Source organism: Macaca mulatta, chromosome 14, assembly GCF_049350105.2.
Source record: "Macaca mulatta isolate MMU2019108-1 chromosome 14, T2T-MMU8v2.0, whole genome shotgun sequence".
Lineage (NCBI taxonomy): Eukaryota > Metazoa > Chordata > Mammalia > Primates > Cercopithecidae > Macaca > Macaca mulatta.
Window position 1 is genome coordinate 112,095,915 of NC_133419.1, and position 27,681 is coordinate 112,123,595.

General features: G+C 46.5%; 1 protein-coding gene across 2 annotated transcripts; it reads right to left on the reverse strand.

Moving 5' to 3' along the window:
• Positions 1 to 393: 393 nt before the first annotated feature.
• Positions 394 to 27,681, reverse strand: POU2AF1 (POU class 2 homeobox associating factor 1). Of its 2 annotated transcripts, XM_077964267.1 has the most exons (7): positions 27,143 to 27,263; positions 14,248 to 14,345; positions 12,802 to 12,943; positions 6,878 to 7,008; positions 5,821 to 5,863; positions 5,471 to 5,736; positions 394 to 2,617 (listed from the first exon to the last, which is right to left on the reverse strand). In XM_077964267.1, the coding sequence occupies exons 2-7, from the start codon at positions 14,317 to 14,319 to the stop codon at positions 2,303 to 2,305; spliced, it is 969 nt and encodes a 322-aa protein (XP_077820393.1). In that variant the 5' UTR covers positions 14,320 to 14,345; positions 27,143 to 27,263; the 3' UTR covers positions 394 to 2,302. The 2 variants fall into 2 exon arrangements, with proteins under 2 accessions (XP_077820393.1, XP_014971127.1); XM_015115641.3 differs by lacking the exons at positions 12,802 to 12,943; positions 14,248 to 14,345 and having other exon boundaries at positions 27,143 to 27,681.

The following is a 27,681-nucleotide window of genomic DNA, read 5'->3' on the forward strand; positions in this document are numbered from 1 at the left end:
ACCTCAAGATAAGAGAAAAAATAGACCATTTATCTTAGCAAATACATAAAGTACTTTAATTCTTTGCTGGTTTTTGCCAACTTTAACTCCTTTATGGAGGTTGCTTCTGCACCCTCTCAAATAGTACACTGAAAAATCTTGCATAATAGTGTCTTTTCTTATGAAAAACCAGGGCTTTTAATCAAACAGGACTGAAACTGCCGCCCACCTACTTACCATCACTACCAAAAAAGATGTAAATGTATCGTCTCAAATGCTGTCTTGAGCTTTTAAATCTAAAAAATATCTGAATAAAAACAATTCAAGATCTGTGTAGTGGGATTTTAGGCAGACACAGAGAAATCTGGGTCAAAACTAATCCTAAGTAGAAAAAAAAAATCCAAAACAGGCAACTTTCTCCAGAGTTTTTATTTAAAGTGGGCAAAGAAAGTGTGTCAAAGAAACTGTCATTTCCCAGAAAAGTCCATGACTTCTACATGGATTCTACCAGCTGAAGTGTCTGCTTAATAGTGACGACGATGCTATTAGCAGATGAATGTGCCAGTTCCCAAGGTACACGTTCACTATCAGGAGCTAAGCATCCCTGCTAACAACTCAGTCTCCTACAAACCTGATGTTTCTTCAGCAAAACAAATTAAAATTAAACCTAACGGTACTTCTGGCTGAGGCTCTAGAAGTCCGCAGGAGGGAGGGTGTTTGGGTAGAGGGGACCTTGGCTCCACAGAATGGTGGGTTATGGATGCTTTTAAGACACTAAAGAAACCCACATGGTAAAAGGCCGAGTGCGGTGGCTCATGCCTGTAATCCCAGCACTTTGAGAGACCAAGGCGGGCAGATCACAAGGTCAGGAGTTCGAGACCAGCCTGGCCAACATGGTGAAACTCCATCTCTACTAAAAATACAAAAATTAGCCAGGCATGGTGGCATGCACCTGTAATCCCAGCTATTCAGGAGGCTGAGGCAGGAGAATCACTTGAACCTGGGAGACGGAGGTTGCAGTGAGCCAAGATCATGCCATTGCACTCCAGCCTGGACAATAGAGTGAGACTCCATCTCAAGAAAAAAACAAAAAAAAAAGAAAGAAAGAAAGAAAAGAAACGAAACCCACATGGTAGCACTAAGCCTAGGCAAGGACCCATCACCTTTAGGCTTCATGGGGTCTTGGCCTCCACAGCACCAGCAGAGGGCCTAGAGGTGAGACAGAAATGGTCAAACACGTCCTTCGCCCTGTTTACAACAGCCCAACTTCCCTTGCACATATCCTCAAGGAGAGCAGCAAAACCACGACTTCAAGCAATGCTTTGCTTCAGTTTATTGTTCTTCTTAATAACCAAGTAATCTGGAGCCAAGTCATTCCTCAGCCTTCCTCCTCCCTGCATCAAACTCAAGCTTCCTCCCACACCCCTCTCTCCAACTAAGACACACAGCCTGTTCCCATCCCTCCTCTGTCCCTCTCTTCGTCACTGGCCTGTCCCCACCCACCCTAATGTTCTTTTTTCCCTCCCACCCACTCCCCACCCCTTACTACCCTGAGCCCCAGGCCTTGCGATTTTGCTGCCCAAACTGTAAATCTGGCTGATGCTGAGAAGAGCAAACAAAGGAGCAACTGTGGGAACTGACAGCTCAAGGACTCTGGCATCAGGGTAGGCCCTTGGCTGCCTTTCTCAGGAGGTGCTGTCAGGGCTGATCCTCCTGCTGGCCACCGCATACATCTTAAAATGACAGAGGGTGTGAGTGGCCCTAAGAAGTTTCAGCAGACACTGGAGAAAGGGAGACTTTTCCAAGAAATGAAATGTGACAGAAATGAAAGCCCATGGACCACAGACTTGGCAACATTTGACATAAAACGTTATTGCTAAAATCCCTATAATTACCTCCCAAAATGGGACAGAATCGAAAAAAGAAGTAAGGAAGAGAGAAGAAGCGAGAGAGGAGGGGGAGGGAGGAAGGGAGGGAGGGAAGGAAAGGGAGAAGGAAGGAAGGAAGGGAGGGACGGAAGGAGGAAAAGGAAGGAAGGGGTTGGGAAGGAAAGAGGGAGGGAGGGGAAGAAGGGAAGGAGAGAGGGAGAGGAAGGAAGTGAGGGAGGGAGGGAAAGGATGAAGGGAAGGAGAGAGGGAGGAAGTGAGGGAGGGAGGGAGGGGAAGGAAGAAGGGAAGGAAGGTTTACAAGTCTACAATTCTAGCTGTGTGTAGAAAGTGTAGTTATCAAATAACTACTCCAAACAAGCTTGAATTCGGGGCTCAATTCCAGGCTCATTTTCAAATCCCAGTTTCAGGGAACAGGACTCAGGTGGGAGCCACCCCTAAAAGCCTTCCACAGAGAGAGTGTGGTTGAGCGCGTAGGCGTCGCTATCCTCTTCCTCCAAAAGCAGCTTGTCGATGGTCAGTGAGCTGGTGGCTCTCCTGGGATCTTCCATGTCCTGAAGGACTGGCTCTGGGATAGAGATGGGGAGCTGGACAAACTGGGGCCCAGGTAGGGCTGGGGCCGGAGGCTGGTACTGCAGGGTGGAGGTGGGTAGCGTGGAAAGGGGCTGAGGCCACGGGAAATAGGTGAGGGGTGCCTGGTGCTCTGGGCCCTCCAGCGGAGGCCCCACTGCGGGCGTGGCGGAGCTTCTTGTCTGTGACAGGGAAACACGGGACAGAGGGTTAGCAGCCCTGGGAGACCCACCCACCCATCCTTGCCCTTAGAGGGGTCTCCATCTCCCCCTTCAACTCTGCCCTTTCCTGGTTTCTCACTTCATGGGACTCCACCTCCTCCTGCTCAAAGTCTCCCCCAAGGGAGAAGCCAGGCAGACCCCCAAGGAAGAAGCCAGGCAGACTTCAACCGCAGCCCCAACCCTGACCCTTCCTAGCTATATGTCTTTGCTCAGGCCACTTCTTGCTTGGAAGGCTCATTTTTCTCATCTACGAAATAGAATACAAATAGTAATGAACTCATTGGGTTAAGCCAATTAGAGAGGATTTTCCAGGTTTCGTTGAATACAAAATTCATTTCTATTTCAGAGATCTTAAAATGTGAAAAATAAATGCACCTTAAAATCTGTGAAAATACATGTTAAACCATAGCCTGGCAGCTGTATCTGGAAGGTGGCCACTACCCTGCCCAGACACAAAGACAGTCCAGGCTCCACACAACAGCTTTGGAGGTCCCCATGAGCCAACACAGTTCTGTCGCCTCTAGTAATGGCCAGCATGGGGAAGCCTGGCCATCCCTAGCTGGGGGAAGCACTCACTGCTTTGTCAGCAAACTTGGCCTTGCTTCCTGCTGCTGCCTGGTGCCTTCCACATCCTCCTCCTCCTCTGTCTCTGAGCTGATCTCCATCGTTGTCCCACTTACGGGCACCCACCATGACCCTCCAAGGGTTAGAGTCCTTCTCCTGCCTGCTCTACGAGTCATACCTCTCACCTGCACGGGCGACTTCCCTCACAAACCTCAGGTCAGGCCTGCAACAGAGGCGGGGCCTGGATTCTTAACTTCCCTTTCACACTTGAGGAAAGCAGATAGAAGAGGATGCTCTTTGCATGGATTCATGAGAGAGATGCCAAAATCTCTCCCTACCATCCCCGTCTCTCCTGTCACATATTGCTCCTATTGTCAGTGTGTCTTGACAGCAAACTGTTAGAATCATTTAGGGCAAGGCTTTTCTTAACCTCCTGCAGATCTTGTTACAATACAGCTTCTGGCACAAGAAGTCTGGGATTTTGCACATCTAATCAGATCTCAGGGGACTCCAATGTGGCCAGTCCAGGGACCAGAGTTTGAGTAGCAAGATTTTAGGGTGTTTTTGCATAGAATGATAGAGCTGGAAATGGTCTCAGAGGCCTTCCAGCCTTCCAAAATCCGGACTGAGGTGTAAGCCAGTGGTCCCTATCCCAGTGTCCTGAAACCAGACAGAATCCGGGAAAGCCTCATTATTCCCAGCTTTCAAAAATCCAGATGGAAATTCTACATTTCCCAGTCATACACCTGTACAAATCTATTGCAACTATAGGTTTATTTGCTGGGGAATAGAATTACATCCACTCAGCACCACAGCAGGTCTTATCTCTGCTGATCAGGAGTGTGGACTTATAGCTCTAGACAGCTTTGATGAGTTAATTCACAAAATGGCAAAACAAATAAATTAATTCTTAATAAATACCGTTTGTTTGATATACAGAACTTTTCAAAGCAAAACGTGGGAATGATGAAAAGGGATAAACAATGAAAGGAATCCTTGGTAATGAAATGGCTGGAAACCATGAGTCCTCCACCCACCACCCTCTCCCCAGGCTCCCTGACATGGAAATGAGGTGCCTGGGAGAGGGAGTTGGATTAACTCCTTCTTATCTATCATCATCCAGCCTCCAAAATTGGTTTGCTGGGTAGCAGGTGGACCTGGGATGGAAGGGCTCCTGCAGGCCTTTCATAGAAGGTGCTTGGAGGCAGGGGCAGGTGCATCAGGATGACACTGGACCCTGGAGGGAAATGGAGGAGACAAGGTGGACCAAAGCAAGCTCCACCATCGAAGGTGGGCTCTGGGACTGCTGAAGGCCAAGCTCTACTTCTCACGGTTTCCCTGGACTGGAGCTGAATACAGCTGTAACCACAGGTCTTTTTGCCCTTGAACACTTGCAAAATTCCCATTCCTTTAGTCAAATAGGCACCATTAATATAAATCTATTTCCTCTCCTTCCTTCACTCCCGGGGGAAGAGGCTCTTCCTTTCCCATCAGGCCCTTAGTTAATGTTAGCAGATTTTGATATGATGATAATAACTAATACATATTAGTGATTTCTGTATGCCAGACACTGCTAAGCCCTCCACATGTATTATTTCATTTGATCCTGACAATGACCCTTTTCTTGGTATTCCCATTTTACAGATGAAGACACTGAGGTTCAGAGAGTTTTAAGTCACTAAACCCAGAGTCACATAGCTAATAAGTGAAGGGGCAGGGATTTGAACACAGGCAATCTGACAATAGAGACAGAACTTTAAAAAATCACCCCACAAGTGGGTCTGACGCCATCAAAAATATCACCTGTTGTTCAGCCTAGAAATCTTCTGTTAAGTCCCATTATTAAGTGAACGATCACTCCCTAAGTTATCTGAATAGAAAGGAAAGCCTGGTTCCAACACAAGACCCCATGTAGATCTCACATGGTACCCCATTCACTAAAAACTTCAACTCAACACCAAGACTCACTGCTTGCAGGGAAGCTGGGGAGATTTAGAACAGGGAATCAGAGAAGACCTCCCCAGTCCTGAGGAGCAGAAAGGATGACAAGAGAGGCTGTGAGACATCTTTGTGAAAGATATTTCAGCAAATGAGAATCAGAGCAGGCCTCCGTGGAGGACAAGGCAAGCTTTGATGACCTGATTATCCTGAGAATCAATAGCAAGGAAGATCAGGGTTGGCAACTCAGCGCTGGTTCTAAAAGGGTGCACTCAGCATGGGCGGGTGCAGCTCTGCCTTTGTGTGACGTACCGTGACATTGGTGATGAGTGGCGGAGAGGCATAGGTCAACACTGAGGAGGGCCCCACCACCGTGTAGCTGGGGCACACGGGCTGCACATACATGTCAGCTGAGTAGGGACAGCTGACGGCTTCATGGGGCACATACTCGGTGTAAGGTGTCCATGGGGCCAGGGGCTGGAGGGTGGCCGGAGTGGGCTGGGAGAGCCAGCCGGCACACAGAGCACCCTCCTCCGTCACTGCAGATACAGAGCCTTCCATGTCCAGGCAGGAAGGACCTGTGGGAAGAAGGACATTTCAGAACTGCAGATGCCACCCAGATGAGAGGCCTGGGGGCCACCAGGGCTACGGGGCACTCTTACCCACTGTGGTGTAGGTCGCCAGGGGCTGATGGGGCAGCACCACCTAGAGGGGAGAGGAGACCAGGGTCAGTGTTTAGCCATTGCCAACTGGCCCTGTGCAGGGAACTTGTCCAGAGGGCCTCGGGGCAGGAGAGTAGAAGATAGGAAACTCTCTGGTTAGAACAAAACACCCCACCCGGTATCCCAACCATCACCACCTACACTTGAGGGATTTGTGTTTCCATTTAGCAGGAAGTCTGTGTGCTCAGGGAGCTGGTGTCTTCCTCTTCTCAGGGTGAGCCCCCAACTCACACCAGGGTATATGAGTCATTCGCTCACTCAGGCCTTGACAGTAGCTGTGTTCAGTGGGCCAACTGAGCCAGTCCCAATCCCTCATCCCGGTTGCTCCACCCTGGCTCTATGCCTGGCAGCCTCCACCATGCGACCTGCACTCCTTCCTGCCTGATCCCCTTGGTCACCTCCCAACCCGTCTGCCTGCACACACACGCACACACTCTCACACACACACACACAAACACCACTCTCACATGCACACACTCTTACACTCTCTCTCACACACACTCACACACACTCTCACACACACTCTCACACACACTGTCACACACATTCACACATACACTCTCTCACACATACTCTCCTACACTCTCACACACTCCCTCATACACACATACTCTCTCACACACGCTGACACGCACACACACACACATTCTCTCTCACACTCACACACACTACTCTGTCACACTCACACACACTCTCACACACGCTCACACATACGCTCTCTCACACATACTCTCCTACACACTCTCTCACACACTCCCTCATACACACATACACTCTCACACACTCTGACACACACACACACATTCTCTCTCACACTCACACACACTACTCTGTCACACTCATACACACACACTCTCACACACTGTCACACATACGCACTCACACACTCTCTCACACACCCACACACTCCCTCACACACACATACACTCTCACACTATCTCTAACACACACATTCTGTCTCACACACACACCCTGTCACACACACACACACTCTCACCGCCGTAGGTGCAGGCGCTGCCCCGCTGCTGGCGTGGCCTCGCTTCCTCCTCAGCAGTTCCTTCACTGGCTCCTTCACGCGGACGCCCTGGTATGGCCGGGCCGGGGCGGGGGCTTGCTCCGGAGCTGTGGCTGTGAAAAGCAATGTCCCTGGAGCCCATGGTCCTTCTCAGATGAGCCCGCACCCCAAAGTGCTCATCTCCTCATGGATCTGTCTGCTCCCCTAAGTCGTGCTTGAACACAGAGAATCACATGACACTTCCTAGAATGCTTCTCCAGCATTGTCACTCCTCCTACTCCCAAACCTTCTGTAGGCCCCCTGCACCCAGACAACGAAGGCCCATCTTCTTATTCTAGAATTGGGCAGCCTTCAGAATGAGATCCGAACCCATTTTTCTCACCACTTTGCACACTCTCTACTACACAAACCCTGACTCCAACCAGAAGGTCTGTCTGTGTTCTCTACGTGTTCCTGCGTGTCTCACCTCCTCATCTGTGGTTGAGGTTTTCCATGGTCAGAATTCCCTCTCACTTCTTCCAACCTCTTGACTCTTGCTGACCCAACCCAAGTGCAGCTGTCCTGCTTGACCCCTGCAGCCTGAGGAATTTCCACATTCTACAGCCTCTCAAACATTTCCAGATCTGATTAGTATTCATCAGGTGGCAGTAGGGGACAGTGGGAAGGGCAGGGACTCTGAGCCAGATGGCACAGGCCTCAAATCCTGCCCCTGCCACCACCTCGCTGTGTGTTCCTGAGCAAGTTCTAAACGTCTCTGTGCCTCTTAATCTTCAGTTTCTTTGTCAAAGGAATATGGAGAGAAGTCACCTGATGTGGCATATTGGTAGAACAGTATATGCCTCAAATAAACACAGCATAGACATTCAAAAAATTCAGTTATGTAACAGTTATTCTTTTTGATGGAAGTGTCTTATACCCACAACTAGATTATAAACGTCTCAAGGGAGTTCTTGTACCTTATTTCTCCATATCTTCCCAGTGGCATGCCCATCCGTTTTAAGCTCAGTTGATACTTATTGATTAATCTATTGGGTGATTCTTTAAGACATGCTGCCATTTGTCTTCCCTTCACCTCTCCTACACCTTTAGGATGAAGGCAAGTGGCTCCCAGGTTCTCGGTGACTTCCACGGCATGGGACAGTTACCCAAGGGTGATCCATGCCAGAGAGTGTCCACCTGCTGCTGAGGGAAGGTTTCCTTCCCCTCTTGCCATCAAAGCCAGGAGACCAAAGCATTGACCCAAGTAAGAGCCAGTGCATAGGGCCCTTCCTGGCCTGGGAGAGCAATTGAAAAGCAGCCGTGGCTGGGAAGCGACAAGCTGTCCACCTAGACAGCCTGTGGCCTAGGGGCCCTGGGCTCTCAGAGAGCAGGCCTGGGTAAGCCAAGAAATACTAGCCCTCAGGACTTCCACAGGGAGCCCATTATTATCCACCGATAAGGGCCCCAGGGACCTGGGCTCTGAATCAAAGTCCCGGAAGCCTAGGTATCTGTTAAACCCGGATCTCCAGCGCTGCCCTGGTTGAACTTTGCTCAGTAAATACCCAGCTGATAAGGTCCCATGCCTGACTCGGCACCAGACCTCCCTCCAGGCTCCAGCCACAAGCGAGGCCTGGCCTTGAAGCCCAGAAGGCAGAGAGAAGCTTGGGCAACAGGAAGTGGGAAGAGGCAACAGGAAGTGGGAAGTGAGCCCCAGGGGCAGATGATGGGGGTCAGGAATCCCAGTATCACAAGTGGACTTCAGACCCATCCTCCAAGGTCCCTCAGCTGGCCAGGTAGCAAATCAACCGGGAAATGATGCAATGTGCAGGTACAGGTCCTGCTCCGGGAGAGTCTGATTCTAGGGGGCTGATACGGGCCTAGGAATCTGTATGCATAAAAATCTTTCTTGGGAGGCTGAGGTGGGTGGATCACAAGGTCGGGAGATTAAGACCATCCTGACCAACATGGTGAAAGCCCATCTCTACTGAAATACAAAAAATTAGCCGGATGTGGTGGCAGATGCCTGTAATCCCAGTTACTTGGGAGGCTGACGCAGGGGAATCGCTTGAACCTGGGAGGTGAGGTTGCAGTGAGCCGAGATCGCACCATTGCACTCCAGCCTGGCAACAGGGTGAGACTCTGTCTCAAAAAAAAAAAAATCTCTCAGGTAATTCTGAAAATATACTGGGATTACAACCATTGATAATTCATTCCTAATTTAACATAAGCATCTCCCGATAACATCCCAATAGCAGTTTCATTATCCTTATTTTAACTTCCCCAGTCTGAATAAGAGATCTCTACTGGTGTTCATTCATTCTTTCAAATATTTCTAGTGCCTAGGAGTACAGCGCTGAGCAGGACCCATGCAGCCCCCGCCCACGCAGATCTTGCAGTCTAATGGGGAAGACAAGCAACAAAAGTTACCAGCAGATGAATGTGTCACAACTTGTGAAATTCAGGCTGCCATGGGAGTGTCTAGCCAGGGAACCAGCCTGGTTCTGTGGTCCGGGGCCACCAGTGCACCTCCACCTTTGCTCTGAACACCAATGACAGTAGACTTGAGAGCCACACCTACCTGTATTCAAATCTGGGCTGTCACTTACTGGTGGAAAGTTCTTAGATTTATTTAATGTCTCTAGGCTTCAATTTCCTCATTTGTAAAACGGGAATAATAATTTTTCTCTCACACAGTGGTTGTGAGGATTAACCGAAATAATACATGGGGAGCTCCAAAGGCCATGTCTGGCATAGGGTAGATGCTCGATACATGTGGTTTTAATTCTCTTCCCTCCAGCCTTTTCCACCTTCCTTTTGGGGAGATATTATGTCAGACAGCTCTTCCTCCTACTGAGGCTAACTTATGGTAACTCGCGTCGTATTTCCCTCCACTACCTTCTAATGAAACTCACAATTCTTAATCCATTTACAGTTGTCTCATCTATAAAGTGAAGATCATAATGGTATGTATGTTGTAGGGTAATTTAAGAATTGCATGTGAAGTGTTTGGAATAGAGTTTGGCACAGAGCATTTAATACATGTGCACTCCTGTTATCATGAGTATTAGTAGTAATATTCCTTTCCCACATCTGAGGAGAGATACCAGGTGCCCCCCAGGGCTGAAGGGACTTCTCATTCCTTCAGCTATTTCTAAATGACATGGTTTTAGTCCCCCCACGTTCCTTCTGGGTGAGTCACTCTTGCACAAGTTCCATTTGCCACTTTCCCTACTGCTGGGTGGTGCCCAGGGATGACCACAGGCCCCAGGTACGATCTGACTTGTCAGCAAACAGGGCACCTGCCCTCCCACACTCTGCTCACTCTTTCTCAGGCTCACCCCATGGCCACATCAGCATTTTTGGTTTTAAACTTTGTGAGTACATAGTCAGTGTATGTATTTATGGGGTACACGAGATATTTGGATACGGGCATGCAATGCATACTCATCACATCCGGGTAGATAAAGCATCTGTCCCCTCATGCATTTGTCACTTCTTTGTGTTATAAACAATCCAATTACACTTTCAGTTATTTTTAAGTGTACCATAAATTATTGTTGACTATAGTCACCCTGTTGTGCTATCAAATACTAGGTCATATTCATTCTATCTAACTATATTTTTGTACCCATTAATCATCCCCACTCCCACTCCCCCTGCTGCCCTTCCCAGCTTCTGGTAGCCATCATTCTACTCTCTATCTCCATGAGTTCAACTGTGTGAACTTTTAGTTCCCGCATACAAGTGAGAGTATGAGAATTGTGTCTTTCTGTTCCTGGCTTATTCCCTTCACATAACGTCCTCCAGTTCTGTCCATGCTGTTGCATACATCAGTTCTGTTCAGTCATACCCTGCAATTCACACTTGTCTTCAGTTGGGTTCCCAGCTATTCCTTAGGCATAAAGTACAGTCTGAGGCATTGTGTACTCAAAAGAAATTTGGGAAATGGGGTTACTTGGGGGTCTGAGCACTGTGGTCACCATCTTAATTCAGCTGAGGGACAAGAAGGGCTCAATCTCATATGCACATAGCTCAGACCATCTCAGAGACAGGTGTATGGCTCAGCCCCCTCTCGTTTGCATGTACACTTCTGAGGAAGGGCTCAAAGACCTGCTGGTCCCAGTCCCTCCCAGAAAGTGGACACACCACACACTTGGCTGGAAGGGGACCAGCTGGGTACTTCCAGGATCTTGTCAAGAGAGGGCTTCCTGCCTCCTACTGTTTCTAAATCAATTAACAAAGAGCGCTTGGCAGAGGTGCTGTGGACAGAGAGTATCACCCTGTAATGTCTGGACTTCCTTGGAACGCAGTGTCAACAGGTGTGCCCTGGCACAACAGACCATATGTGGAGCAATCTCTAAGTCCCCACCTCTTCCTATTGCCGTTGCAGGACTCCCACAGCTCCCAAGGGTCTCCTGACTGCCCGGCATGTGTCCACAGTCAGCTGCCAAGGAAACCTGTAACTGACTCCAACTGAGCAGGTAAGAGGGAGGGTGCTTCTCAGAGTGACTTTGTAAAGTGCTCATGAAACATCAGAATCTGAAGCCTCAAGACGATTCGAAAGGAGCCCAACAGCCAAGTGTTTTTGCAAGTTGAAACTTGTAGTTGGTACCTTTCACACCAACCTATGTGCAGCAACAATAAACATTTTTAATTCCACAGTAAACACCGAGCTCCCTACTGCCACCAGCATGAGAACAGAGCCCACAAATACAAATTTGGGAGAGGAAAAAAGTGTGTCTAAAATCACGATTGCCTCACCTTGGGGCACCCGGATCCCTGAATTAACTTTAAAACAACTAAATTGTAATACGTAAAAGAAATATTTTTAACTTTTTAAATAAATTTCTTAAAATAATAATAATACATCCAAAGAAAATAAACCAGGAGATTGAAATAATAAGATAGAAACCCAATTTCCCAAAGTCGAGTTCTCCAGAGATTTTAATAACCCCCCAATTAACTTGTAGCTCCAGGTAGTATAACCTCAAAGCCCGAAGCTTTCTCACCATTAATCCTGTGGTCTGAGGGCCTTTTAAGTCTCCTGTGGGTATCCAAGAGTCCATCACGGAGGAAAATCTTTCCACCTTAGCATGAGCCTCTCGGCCCTGATTGGAAATCTCCTTTTTTGGGCTGAGAAGTTCACCATGTTGCCTTTCTATACCACTGGAAGTCAAGCCAATGGAGTTTGAGGGGGGGAAAAATCATTTACAGAAAAACCATCAATTTGGCCCCTATAAGGGCTTCCCTTTTCCAAAATGAGCAATGAAACAAAATCTGTAGGTATAAAAAGTCAGCAGAGACGATTTCAGTTCCCCCTGCCACACACCCAGACATGCTCTACATCACAAAAATAAGAGTCCTGCAGCTGCTGTTCTGCTGGAGAGTGCAGAGCATGAAAACTCAAGCAAACTGGTCACCTCAGCCAGCAACCTGGCTGCACGTGGACATTTGCGCCTGCTTTGCACCAAGCTAGGAACATATGGAGTGTCCTGATTTAAATAAATATGGTTCTCCAGTTCCTTGATGAAAGTATAATAAAATATCACCCAGGAAATATGCAAAATTGTCAGCACTTGTTTATTTAATGACACCTTGCAGACCACATTCACACCACAGTGCAGGAGCTACTCATCTAAGGAGGTAAGTCCCTCCTGATGGCTCTGAGCTAAGCAAACACCTAGGGCCTGGTCAATGGTAACTTCTCTTCTGGGGTAACTTTAAGACAGCCCATGTCAGAAGCCAGTCATTCCCTATAACAGCCTCCAAGGCACCCTTGAGAGAGGGCCCTTCTCCCAGCCATTGTCCTCTTGTGACATCCCATGAGCTGCCAGGGCCAGGCACTGGAGTGGACAACAGTTAAGACAGTTGCTCTAATGGTGAGGTGGGCTGCAGGATAAGCATGCATTTCCGTCCCACCATCTCACCTACTGAGAGTACCCTCCATTCACAACTGACTGGTTGAAACTTGAATCGGCAAGGCAGCACCACAGTGAGGGATGGAGCAGAGGAGAGGAATGTATCTTTCCTTGTTAGATCAAGGCTTGAATCTGGAACTGCCCATCTGATCTAGGATAGGAATAACATGGGAATAATCTGTAGTTAGGCAGCTGGAGGAGGCAGCTGAATATCCAGTTGTTTGTTCCTTGATTTAAGCATTTTCTAATTTGGGCTTTTCAAGACCAAAGAGAGCCTTATGAAAAAAATAACTTTTCCTGAGACCATCATGTAAGGACCACTTTCTTGGAGGATGGACTCTTCAGACCCCAGCATTAGTTTTGTATTTGGAGTCAGACCCAACTGCCCGAGTTCCAAGGCTCATGGTAGCCTGGGGTGCAGCCTACATGAGTGAGAGTAGCCCTAACAATGGATTCATGAGAGACATCACGGACAGTCAAGAGGAGCTTTCTGGAAAATTCTCACCTTTACTAACCAGTGGCCCTCATGATACAAGGGATTCCTTTATGAAGGACATTGGAGAAAGGGAGTGGTTGTTAGTATCAAGCCTGAAAAAGAAGTCACTTGGTCAATTTTTTAGGAACTTACCTAAAAAACAGGTAAACCTTGTAGCCACACAAGGCCATTTTGAAAGATAAAAACTCCTAGCCCAGAAGGACATGTGACACACTGTTAATAGTGACACACTATTGATCACTCTAAGTAACCACCGGAAATATCTTATGCTATTGAATCTTCAGTGTTTGTTTGTTTTTCTTTTTAAAAAAAGAAAAAGAAAAAAAAAAGACCCACTGAGAAGAAATATAATTTTCTCTTTATTTGTAGCAAAACTAATTGAACAATAGGAATTCAAGACTATTGCCAATAAACTTGCCCTGGCTTCTAACTGAAAATCAAGTCACAATAGTTGCTGGCACCTGTCACTTTCATATAAAGAATTCTTTACATTTCATAGAAGAATTAGCTGGGTGTTGTGGCAGGAGCCTGTAATCTCAGCTACTCGGGAGGCTGAGGCAGAAGAATCACTTGAACCCAGGAGGCAGAGGTTGCAGTGAGCCGAGATCGCACCATTGCAGCCTGGGCAACAGAAGCGAAACTCTGTCTCAGAAAAAAAAAAAAAAGAGTTGTTTACATTTTCATGTAAAGAATTTTGTTTGTGCTTGTGGTCCAAGGACTTCTAGAGAACATTAACTCCAGTTGGCTAAAGGATTATTCACATCTTTAACTGAAACACTAATGTGGATGCTTTTCTTACGGTAACGGTCTGAGTCAGTTTTCAAATTTGTTCTTTCCATTCATGGACAATGGCTGATATTTTTCCAAACAGGAAGAAAGAAGTTGGGGTTTGGTCAAAGGTTGAACTTGACACACTACAGAAAGGCTTTCCCGCTCATTTACACTACATTGTGGTTTACCTTTTGTTGTTGTTGTTTATTAATGTAGGCCAACAAAGAAATCCCATATGCATGTAAACGCAGGCTTTCCATTCACTAACATTTGAGCTGAGAGGACCCTGCAGCCAGGAAATACAAACACGTCACTCATATATCCTGCAATCTGGATAATACCCAGGACAGAGGAGGAAAAGACAGCAGGGGGGAAATGGTGGCTTTAGAGGTGACTGGAAGACATGAGAGAAAGAGGAACCATGATTGAAGTACAATTTGATGTTGCCTGCAAGGCTGCTGGACAGCCGGGGAAGAAGTTGTAATGTCTTGCTTGGTAGGCTGGGATGCCTTTATCAGATCACAAAGATGGTGGCTGACCTCACATTCTCTGGTCTGGGTGGAGAAGATAAAGGAACAGACAGTGGCATGTGCCCTCCCTGTGTCCCCCATTCTAAAAGACTATCCCTTCCCATCAGCCCCAAAGAGCTCACTCATTAACCATAGGAAGGTCCCCTGGGACAGGCTGAACCAGGGGCCACGGTCATTGAGAATTTCCCCAGGCCTAGGCAAGCCACCAGGACCTAGAAAGAGCAGCCCTGACAATGGGACCCAGGGGACACTCTTAAGGTATGTTGGGGGTGACAGCAGAGGGTTGTTCAGTCTTAGAGCCACAGAGCCCCAGACCAAAGTGGTCTAGGGTCGGAGTGATTCCTACTTAACGGACATCATAGCCAGCAGGGAATGGACCCCCAGGGCAGTCACACAGAGATCCCTCTAGGTTGTGTTAGGCTGAAGTCAAGAGCCCGCTGACCCACAGGAGACCACCCATCTCCACCAAGCTCAGACCTGAGCATTTACACCCTGAGGCCTCAGGATTACCTGGATTGTCCCTAAACTTCTGGGTGTCCCACCCCACAACCGCAGGTGGGGGCAGCCAAAGGCCTCAAGTGCAAGAGGTTTCCACGTGGCAGCAGCCCTCTAACCCTTCCCTCACAGGCACTACTCCCAGAGATCCTTTCCCCGGCACTCTCCGTACCTTCCACACCACATCTCCCTTCCTCTGAGCCTCCTGCAGATCAGGTCAAGCGCAAAAGGCTGTTTGTACCCATTCTCTGTTCCCAGGGACTCAGGTCTGTTGAATGAATGGGTGGCAAAGGTCCATGTGTTTCCTGGTCACATTCTTAACTCTCCGGAACTCTGAAATCACCACACTCCTATTTGCATGATGTTCCATAGAGATTTTGATGCTAATGATTGCAGATGGGGCCTCACTACAACGTATTCCTCTTCCCCTCCCTTTCTTTACCGAGAAGGAAAGAGATGCTCAGAGATGTTCAGTGACTTGCCCGAGGACTACACTTATAAATAACAGTGTCCTCAACCAAGCCCAGGACCTGTGATTCCAAGTGCAGTCCACTTCCGCCTCACTGCCTGCCTCGTCCCTGCCCGGGCAAGTCCCGTTTATTTCTCTGAGTGACACTGCAGGTCAATCATCAAATGATTCCTGGCCCCGTCCTAACCCTCCTTGCTCCAGTTAAAGTCTGGACTTGGACTACCCTGATCCAGTCTCCCTCAATTGCCAATTTCCCCAAGAAATGCTGTTGCCCAGCCAAGAGAGGAAAGATCAGTCCATGAGAACCTTGTCAGCAGCCTTCTCACATGAGGAGTGACGAGAACTGAGAGACCCAAACAATTCCCCGCAAGGTTTTATTTTTGGTATTTTTCGACTGAAATGACAGCGGACAGGTCCACCTGAGAAAGCAGCTGCATCTGCCTGCCTTTTACAGAAACTGGGGTCACCAGAGCAGAAAGGGTTCCCATCGCAGATACACTGTGTCCCAGGGTAGGGGACAAGACCAAGAGACCCCTGGCAGAGCATTCACTGAGCAAGTACTTGCTGAGCAGAACAGATGAGGTTCTTGCCCTCTTGGAGCTTACAATCTAGCCTAGTGGGGTACACAGACTTTAATCAAATAATTGCACAAATAAATTTAGAATTACAAACTGTGACAGAGTTGCATCTGCCTCAGACCTGAAGTGGTTCTGTCTTGTTTGGATAGTTTCCACCTACACCTGGTTTAGTAAGGCTTGAACAAGCAGCAAATTGGGGCCCCAAGTCTGTAGAGACTGTATAGAGGAGAGTGCAAGAGATATGACTGTTCTGTCTCCAATGCAGAGGGGCTGGTCTGGGGCCAGAGGCTCAGGCCACACCATGAGCAGACCCTTGTCCCAGACACTCTAAGTGACAGGTCCTGAGTGAATCCTAAGGGTGTGTCACTAGCTGGTCCTATCCTATCTTGGCTGATTGGCCCATCAAGAGAAGAGGAGTCCAGGGAACTCAGATTCTAAAATGGAAATCAGCAGGTTTCAGAGCTTCCATGCCGAGTCTCGAGCGTGACTTGCTAAGATTCAACTTTGCAGAGGCTTTTTGTGCCAGGCTAGAGCTACCCTTGATGAAGTCATAACCTGCCTCCATCTAATTGAGGGCACTCTTCAACCGGGAGGAGAAGAAGGACGCAGTGCAACACTAAAATCCTTGTCATTGAGAAGCAGTGTGCTATAGTTTGGGACTAGACCTAGTTTAGAAAGTCTGCTATGAAGACTATACTTTCAGGGATCATTTCTATAGTTTGTTTAGAAAGTCTGCTATGTTGTTTATCACCTGTGTGACTCTTGGCAAATCACTTAACCAGTGTGTGCCTCGGTTTCCCCATCTGCAAAATGAAAGTAATAATATCCGTCTCAAAGGGTTATCATGAGAACTGTAGGAGATTAACACAATGAAACACCTGGTGCATAATGTGCTCCCAACAAACAGCCTTTTCTCCTTTGATCTCAGCCAACAATCCATGGCCCATTTGTCATCGGAGAAGTAGCCTTGGCACAGTGACCTAACTTGCCCCCATTCAGCTACATCCTGATACTGAATGTCTCTGTCTTCAGCATACCCAGGGCCTTCTGCTGCCTGCAAGGCGTGTCTCTACCTGCCTTCACTATGCTCCTGGAATTCATCTCTCAGGTACCTGGAATCCCCAGGCAGCAAGATACCCCCACTTAGGAGACAGGGAGGCCAATGATGCTGCAGAGGGGCTGGTCAAAGACCTCGCTTTCATACAGCAATCCTAGACAGGAGATGCCAAACCCTGGAAATGGCCTTGTATAAAAAATACCATGAGCTGAGCAGAAGACTTCTTTCTTCAGCAGTCACCAGAAGATTAGGTTTGCAGCAGATTTGAGTTTTTAAAGGATGACTAGAAATGAAAACCTTGGATGTTTGTGAATGGCAGTGAGTAGGCTGCAGAGTATGATGGCATTCCCTTGTCCTGACCTCAGATGTAGCCCTATAAGGAACCTATACATATCGCCTAAAGGCCAGGGACACAGCTGTGGCTGAGGCTGTGTTGTAGATACTCCTTCAAGGGGGCTAGAAACCTAGGAGCACATATCGCATATGGAATAGAAATGTGGCAATGGGCAAGGGAGGGCTCTTCAGTGCCCATAGATGGGAGTTTAATCACCTTGTAGAGCAAAGCAGATTCCTGGATTACATATTTGGCATTGCCTCAGCTCTGCTGAGAGTGGGGCATCAGAAGGAGAGAGAAAGGGCCTAAACAGAGCTCCAGACCTACCGTCCCAGATCAGAAGGTGAATGAGAAGAGTCTACCTACCCCAGTGGCCACCCCAATTCTATAACAAGGCAGCACCCCAGTGAGGGATGGAGCAAAGGAAAGGGCTGGCTCTTTCCTTATTAGATCAAGGCTTGAATCTAGAATTGCCCACCAAGCTAGGATGGGAATAACCTGTGGTTAGGCAGCTGGAGGAGGCAGATGGATATCCGATTTTTTGTTCCTTGATTCAAACAATATCTAATTTTGGCTTTTCCAGACCAAAGAGAGCTTTATTGAAAAAAATTAACTTTTCCTGAGACCATCACGTAAGGACCAATTCCTTGGAGGATGGACTCTTCAGACCCCAGCATTAGTTTTGTATTTGGAGTCAGACCCAACTGCCCAAGCTCCAAGGTTTATGGTGGCTTGGGGTGCAGCCTATGTGAGTGAGAGTAGCCCTAACAATGGATTCATGAGAGACAACACGGCTGGTCAAGAGGAGCTTTCTGGATAATGTTCAGCTTTACTAGCCAATGGCTCTCATAATGCAAGGGATTCCTTTATGATGGACATAGGAGAAGGGGAGTGGTTGTTAGTCTCAAGCCTGAGAAAGAAGTCACTTGGTCAGTTTTTTAGGAATTTACCCCCTCCTTATTCACAAGAGACCCACAAAGACTGAACACATAGTTTTCACAGCTTCAAAGTTTGATGAAGACCAATGCAACATGTTTCACAGCCACTCACTGCCACTCTCTGTAACCAGCTAGCAGGGATCTTGCTAAAAAGAGGGGTAGATTGGCCAGGTCAGGGGGATCCAGCTGTGATGTGAAGAACCCTGGAATATAGTTGTGGTGCGTGCAGGTGCCAACAGAGTGAGAATGGCAGGGAAATGTGAGGGAACATGAGCAATCAGAGCTCCAGATATTCCCCCAAAACTGCACCATTTTTATTCTTATACTGAAGTTCTACACTAGATTTGAATAAGGGAGTTTGTAACAAAAATGTTATAGATATCAGCCTAGATATCTTTGGATTTTCTTCCCAGTGCTAATATTTTATGTCCTAAGATACATCTGCACACCCCAGGATCTAAGCCAGAAGTCTGATTACCATCTATTCTTCAGGATCCAAACCCATTCTATATGTTCCATGACATCTTCCCTGATTCCATCGTCCCCACATTCTGCTGAAGATCATTTATTTCATTGGTTGGTTTCTCTAGCTGGAAATAATTCCATTATTGGATGGATGCCTAGAGGGATGCATACCTGCATGGGATGATGAAGAGATGGTTGATTTTCCTTCTATTCCTTTCCTTCCTGAATTGGTGTGCCTTTCATCTAACATTAAGACTTGCTCCTATTGTCAACTCTCTTGCCTCTCTTCTTTCCTTTCCTTTCTGTCACCTCAGCATTTCCTAGTCCTGGAAAGTTTTAAGAATGTCCTGTATGCTTGCTCTCTTCCAGTGAAACATATGGCTCTTTTTAGTGGATTAAAAAGTAATTTAATTTAAGACTGGTCAAATCCTTTTTTGTCCCAGCACCTGGTCTGAGAATGATTCTGGTTTATAAGTTTTTGGTGACCAGCTCTTCCCAGAAAGTGGTACTAATGAAACTGTTACTAAGAAAAGGAGGCCACACATTGTTGTTTCAGTTTTCGGTATCTATTTCTTGCATATTTCAAGTGTCATTCTGCTCACAACTGGATTACAAACACTCAGTCCAATCTTGTGAATTAAAAAAAACAAACACAAGTTTGCCAGTCAGTACAAGCCTTGCCGCCACCCTACCTTACAAGGTCGGTAGGAAAATTGTGACCCAAGTTCCAAGTTTGATCACAGAATGGTCAGATTAATCATCAGAAGTAACCCTGATCACTAACCCACTACAAGTTGTAAGACTGGAGATATGTGGCCTGCCATTTCACAAGAAATGCAGAACTCAGAAGACATACAAATTGTAATCTAAAATTAGCCGGCATAACCTTTGTCTTCAGAGGTAGATTGTGACAGAATGGGAAAATAATAACAGCAACTAATATTTATTGAGTGTTTACTTAATGCCAAGCACAGCAGAAAACCCCTATCATAATCCCGTAAAGTAAGAGTCACACCCCTCGTGCATCATTATAAAGAAATGGTGGCAGAAGGAGGAAAGCGTCACACAACCAGAAAGGCATAAACCTAGGACTCAACCTCAGATCCACCTGCCCCAGAAGCTAAACTGTAACTACTAAAGGCAAAGAAAGAACAGAAGTGTCACTCTCTAACTCAAAGTTAAACCCTACTCTCGACGTCTTACTCTCCATACCCCACCTAAACATACACACACACACACAGACACGCAGATATGAAGGAGCAGTCTGACTTTTCCAAAGTCTAGAAAGTTCAGAGTGAAGGAAATGCCAAGGAGGCAGAAGCCTTGGCTCCCAGCAAAGGTTGCCTGCCACATCGGGCTCTCTACTAAAACTGCCCAGAAAACAGTAGGGCTGGGTTATTTGGGGGCAAACTCTAGGTCCTTCTCTGAACCTTTTATTGTAGCTAAAATGTCTTCAAAGAGTCCCCCAGAGGAGGCACAGCAGCAAGCAGAGCCTTATTTTCTTCAACAAGTAAGCTGAAGTAAATGTTAAACAATCAAAATGAGTTCTCACGGTATGAACTACCGTCTGCAGGCCTCATTTTGCCATTGGTCCCTTATCTGACATGGAAGGCCTGTGCTTTTACCAGGAGTACCTCCTAAGCACTGTGAGAGAGACAGGCACTGTGGCAGGCAAACAGGACAGCTTAGCAGGCCAACACTTGAGGTCTGTTCAGATGAATTTTGCTTTGTGGGAGAGTTATTAACTTAATCTTCATGATTCAGTTTCCTCATCTATAACATGGATCTTACAATACAATCTGCTTCATGGAGTTTTCATGAGGATTAAATGAGATAATGCACTCAACGCATAGTGAAGACTGGCAGTTGTTACACTCAACATCCGCCTTCCCTTCCTTTCTAACAACTCCTGCATTATGGAGGGTGGCAAGGTGCCCAGTTAACCAATTATGCTGTTCTCCCTTGTGGGTAGAAATGGCATCAGATGGCAGCAGAAGTTGCGTGTTGGGCAGGGAGAAGGGGCAGCGATTGGGAGGCATGATCTTTTGCTGTTCCCTTTTCTTCTTCTTTCTTGTCCGAAGATGTGATGATCACAGATGTGATGGCTGGAGTTACAATGGCAACTGTGAAAAAAACCTTGAGGACAAGAGCCACATGCCAGGGACAGCAGATTAGAAAGACAGAAGGAGTGTGGGATGATGTTGGCACCGTGAGACTCCATACGATCCTGAACACCGTACTGTGGACTTCTTTTATGTGAGAGAAAGGACACCACTGTCTTACTTAAATCTATGTTATTTCAGGTCTCTTCACCAGCAATCAAATGTAATCCAGACTGATCTAACAGAACATTTTGTATACTGCATAGCACCAAATAAGTTCTCCATCCCCCAAAGATGTTTGTTTATCACTGATAAACGTATTGAGCATTCTTCTGCTCTTAGTAATGCCCAAAGGTTTATTAGAAGCCATCCATTTCAACCTCCAGGTCAGCAGTTCTCAGCCTTCCCCCCTGGGAGGCATTTGCAGCTCCCCTCCGATGCCCAGGACAATTTAATCAGAAGCTCTAGGTTGAGATCCAGGCATCTGTGTTTCTTAAATCTCCTCAGAGAATTCCAGTGTGTGGCCAAGGTGGAAAAACGCTACCTAAGCAGACATAAGAATCCCATCTATCAAATTAAGGACTTCTGATTTAAAATGTGTATTTATTTTTTATATAAACACTCAGGAAAACTCAGCAATTAGAGCTGGAAAAGAACCTCAATCAAGTTCAATCTCTAGGAAAATTAGCCAGGAAAAGGCAAGTCCATTCCAACACTAGAAGATCTGAGACCCCAAGTGGTTAGGTGGCTTGCTTAAGGTCTCCCACCTAATTATCTTTAGAATGGAAAGTAGAACCCTGGCTCCTGCCTTCAAGGACAGTGCTTTGTCCCCAGCATCACACAAGCAGGACAAGAGTGTTTCAGAGAAGGCCTCCCCATCCCAGGTAGGCTCACTTTTGTCAAGCAGTTCTACAAAAACGAGAAAACTAGAGTGTTACTAAGCATTTCGTAAAGGTGAGAATTATGTTAATGTTCATAATCAGTTAGCCAACTTTGGTTTGGTTGGCTCAGAATAAGAAATTGGTGAACATCTTCATTAAGAGGGAAAATAAACTACTTTAGAAAGATGTCAAAGGGGGAAAAAACACTTACTTTGTAATGGGAAAGTTAAAAGCAAACATTTACAAGACTTCTTTATGAATTAAATGTCCACACATTTAATGAACAAGTGTAGGCAAACTTGATTTTTTTTTTTTTTTTTTTTTTTTTTTGGTTCCTCATGAAAGAACGGAATCTCAAGTGTGAATTGGAAGAGAGCTTTCAAAACTTCTGAGTCAGTAACTTTGAGGACAAATCTGGCATTTTCTTTAGTAAATAAATGTAAGGGGCAGTAAGTAAAATATCCATCAAGAGCATCATCTGCTCTTTTACCAATTAAATCTGCGTGTTTTGTTGACGTTTGTCCTTTATTTCACCTCCAGAAGGTGCATGTGAATTCGTGTCTCTCTTTTGGATTCTACTTGCCCTTAACAGCAAGAACTGATTAATTGGCCAGGTGTGGTGGTTCACGCCTGTAATCCCAGCACTTTGGGAGGCCAAGACAGGTGGATCATTCGAGGTCAGGAGTTCGAGACCAGCCTGGCCAACATGGTGAAACCCCATCTCCAATAAAAATGCAAAATTAGCCAGGCATTGTGGCATGTGCCTGTAATCTCAGCTACACAGGAGGCTGAGGCAGGAGAATCGCTTGAATTCGGAGGCAGAGGTTGCAGTGAGCTGATATTGCACCACTGCACTCCAGCCTGGGCGACAGAGCAAGACTCCATCTCAAAAAAAGAACTGCTGAATCAATGGAATCAACTTGGTAAGAAGTAAAGGTGCTCACTAGGCTTATTAAATAAGCAAAGGTTGTAACATATAATAGAAATATTAGAGGTTGTCCAGAAACCTAAATTCCTTCCCATTATATCTTGTGCTTAAATTTATGTGGGAGATAGGCTTCCAAAAATTGTATGTATAATACACATTTTACTTATCTTTAACTGCCTCCCAAAAAATGCTGGCTCTTTAGTGGAACCCTAGAGTAAATCTGGAGAGCAGAGTTCTATGTTGATGAGAATTTTAAGGCCTTAATTTTTCTGTTTCCTAAATCTCTGCTCTGTTCAAGTTGTCTGAAAGCAAAGGCATATCCATGACATAATAATTGGATACGATTTATTTCCTGTTTCAAGGTCAAGTCTACAGGACACCAAGACAATGAGCCAGTCCAAAGAAAATCAGTCAAGCCTGCCTTTGATTAGCATGTAGATTATTCCCTAATACAAACAACAACAATAAAAAGCAACTGTTGAATTTGTTCACTTTCTAACAAATGGAGTTCAGTTTATTATACACAGTCCTATCACTTTTAAGGAAGAAATTCAATTAAATCAATTTGGGGCATTGTCCAAATTATTTAATGAATTGGCTGCAAGTTTTATTTCCATTGGTGTTGGCATTGTACAACTCCAGGATACTGAGTATCTTAAGGAAATGAATGCCTGAAGAACCAAGCAAATCATCTGAGACCAGAGGCTGGCAATGTTTTTCTATAATAAGCCAGAGAGTAAATATTTTAGGCTTTGTATGCTGCACAGTCTCTATCACAACTACACAACTCTGCCGTGTAGCAAAAGCAGCCCTAGACAATATTCAAATGATAAACATAGCTGTGTTCCAGTAAAACTTTATTTACAAATGGGGTGATAGGCCTGATTTGGCACAGAGGCCATAGTTTGCAGACCCCTATTTTAGATCCTTGGAAAACTTTGCAATATCCTATCACCCAAGAATATTTAGACTGTGGCTTTTTTATTTTTATTTTTATTTTTTATTTTTTTTTGGAGACGGAGTCTCACTCCGTCTCCCAGGCTGGAGTGCAGTGGCGCCATCTCGGCTCACTGCAAGCTCCGCCTCCCGGGTTCAAGTCATTCTCCTGCCTCAGCCTCCCGAGTAGCTGGAACTACAGGCGCCCATAGACTGTGGCTTTTTAACTATTCTAATCAAAGTGTGGAAAAGGTTATACGAATTTAACATAACACTGATCACTCAAGATGGGCCCACAGGAGGTTTCCAGGACGGAAGGTACTAACTCACCACTATCACTACTTAGCAGGAAACTTGCTATCATTTTACCTACATTCTCTACTTTAATTCTCACAAAAACCTTGGGAGGCAGAATTAGAATTCCCGCTTCCCAGATGAGGAAATGAATGGAAATTTCCTTCTCACAAAAAAGAACTAAGTTGCACAGTCAACTTTCAAACCCAGACCGGTCTCCCTCCAAGGTTCCTGCTATTTCCACTACTAGCTGGGGAGGGATAGTAATGCTTCACATCTACACCTCACCAGCAGGTCCAAGTCCAGAACCCAGGGAGAGAATCTACAGATGGAGTGACTTCTTCATCCAGTTGGCCCATCAAGCAAATCTCACACCCATTGGTTGGGGCTTGAAGATTTCTACTTCTCTGTGCCAGCAGTTCTGGGCTTTGTCACGTTATGCTCTAATCTTAACCAAAAGCCAGGGTTCACATTTAGTCCACAAACTAGGGTCATGGGCTAGGTAGGGAGGAGGTAACATTCACAAAGTGAATGTTTTCTTAACCCTTTCCAGAACCCCATAGTACAGTCATTTCAGCTCATGCCTCGAGGGTGTTTTCTGAAAAAAGAAAGTGCCCTTTCAGCACTCTTGGTGTCTGATTTCAAACCCTGCCCTTCCACCGGGTGATTCTAAGTGGGCTGACATGCTGCCCTGTTTTTACTGATTTTCCCACAGGGTTTAGTCACCCAGGTGCCCTCTATACCACATACTTGGGTTCGGGCTAAGGGGATGGGTCCAGAGCCCAGGGTCTCTCCTACTCTTCCTTTAAGGCTTAAAAGACAATTCAAGATAATTTTGATTCGTGTTCATCTGAACATGGGGAAACATTCACCCCAGTTATTCCATTGATGAGCTTACAATGTGGTCTCCCTTACAATGGAGTTTTGCTGTATCTGACTGGTCTCCAGAGTGTGAGCAGGAAGCATGCCCTCCAGCATCCCCTTTAAAAAAATTGGGGGATAGGCACGGTGACTCACACCTGTTATCCCAGCACTCACCGAAGCGAGTGGATCACTTGAGTCCAGCCTGGACAACATACTAAAACACCATCTCTACTAAAAATACAAAAAAATTGCCTGGGTGTGGTGGCAGGCACCTGTAGTCCCAGTTACTAGGGAGGCTGAGGGGACAGAATCACTTGAACCCAGGAGGCAGAGGTTGCAGTGAGCTGAGATCGCACCACTGCACTCCAACCTGGGCAACAGAGCAAGACTCTGTCTCAAAAAAAAAAAAACACACACACACACACACACAAAGAAAAAGTCTGTTCATCTCTTAGAAGGAATTAGAAACGAAAAAATGTAGTACGGAACCAAGAGGGGAGAATATGGCAGATTGTGAATGCAGGGAAGCAACTCATATCTCAGAGGCTGAGAGGCTGATGCAGACAGAGCAATGAACATGACTTCAGTGGCACCTCACTTACTAAGGGTAGGTCCTCAGAGTGGGTATGATTTTTACCCCCACTTCACATACGAAAAATCTAAGGATTGAGGAAAAGGAAAGTGACTTGCTCATAGAAGGCAGGAGCTGAGGCAAAACTCCCTCCAGGGGCTCACACAAAAATCAAATGATGCAGCCCTAAGTGTAAAGACACACAGATGCTTAGGAGCCCCCAGTACAGAAATGAATGCCCACCTGCTCCCATCCACAGAGCATTCACAACAGGGTCAGCTGCCATGGTCCCATGAAAGATAGGCTGCCGCTGCCCCATCGCCTGTTGGTAAGAGTTGCATGCCAACCATTCTTGAATATTCCTAGTTATCTGGGAAGGAGTCCATAACTCTCAAACCCAAATTAAAGTTCATTTCCCTTTATTTTTTAAAAAATGGATCTTACTGATACCAAACAATGGTGGGTCTTCACAATCTGAGAAATTTTGAAATCACTCTTCTGTGTTACTTGTTAATCAGCTTAATTCCAGAGAAATTTACATAAGATATAAAGCAAAGAGAGTAAATTGGTGATAAGGTGACAGTGTAACATTTTAATCAATGAAGTTATATTTTCAGAACTTTAATGGATCCAATTGAGTATCTTTCCATAAAATAAACATACTCCCTAATTTATCTTTTTCTGTAAATCTAGATTCTCTTATATTAAGTTTGCTTGAGGCACGGCGTACTTAAGTTAATTAAAAGCCATTTTAAGGAACTAAGAATCTTTAAGAGAAAGAGCAATTTTTTGTCATTCTTCTTGCTTGAGGAAGTATAGAACTAAGCCCCAATAAGGTTTAACTCTCAGAGCTGATGAGTTGACTTCGTTTACCTCATGAAAAGAATGTTGTAAATAATCTGTATTATTTCAATTATTAGTAAGGTAAGTCACTGTTTGGTCCACATAAAGAAAAATAAAGTTCACAGTTGTTCCGTCCAACTCCAGGGATAAAAATCAAGGCCAAAGATAAACCCACTGCTCCCTTTGCAGTGGGATAGACAAGCCTTGTCACAGAGGGGGAAAAAGAATGACGAAAGGCAAGACAGTGGAGCGAGTGAGGACACGCTTCACCAAGCCAGGTCTCCACTCCTCCCAGGGTATCCACAGGAACAAGTCACACCCTGGCAGAAAGCTAAGTCACTCAGCTAGAAACAGGCCCAGGGAATTCAACAGCAGGCTGAACAGCCACTACTTATGGAAATAAAGCCCCTCCTGTAAAGAACTGCATGGCTTTTCCCTCCAAACACCAAACCCATCCCACATCTGGCTTTTGTTGTGTGAATCATAAATTGCCCTTTCTTCACCACAGTGATTCATGCACAGAAGCGGAGGTACCCTGAGCCGTCCCACCTTGGAACACTAGTTCGTTCCCCTCCAGCCTGGAAAATCAGCATCACCTCTGACAGGCTAGTTTCTCCACCAGGCTCCATCCCGCCCACCTCCCCACTCCCCACTCCCGGGCTTGGAACCTAGACCCCCTCCCCTCTCCCCCGTGACCCCATCTCCTCCACCACCAACTCCCCAATTCCAGGCCAAGCGGTGATCGCCCGGCCCTGCTGGCGCTGGCTTGGGTCTGACAGCCACAGCCAAACCACTTACGTTTTTGCCAGAGCATGGCCTGTGACAGGATGTTGCCTTTTCTCTTTGAAGCCGACAGTTTGGCTTCTTTAATGTGAGACCGGGGTGTGTTTTCCTCCAGTGGAGCCACCGCTTGCGCTGAGGCTGTTTCCTGGGCTTTTTAAAGGCCTGGGTTCCCGCTGCGTGGGCCGCGTCATCACATCCTCCCACCTCAGGCACGGGTGCAACGTTTCTGCAGCCAGGCTGCCTGTCACCCCACTGTGCGCGCCCCAGAGGCCCCGGCCCAGAGTGCTCCACACCCGGAGCCAGCCAGCTGGGACAGAGCAACAGCGCAGCGCGGGCAGCCACGGCCTACACCGGCCCCACGGGGACCTGCTGGGTGTGGGTGTGAAGGTGGTGTGGAGCAAGCTGTGGGAACCCCGTGTCAAGCCCTCCCCAGGCCAGTGATGAGCCCAAAAGCTCCTCTGGAAAACGCTGGTCTTTGCACGGCGCCCATGCAGGCTTCCAGGCCACCAGGGCATGGGCAGGACTCAGCCCGCCATGGGGTCTGCTCAGCGGGA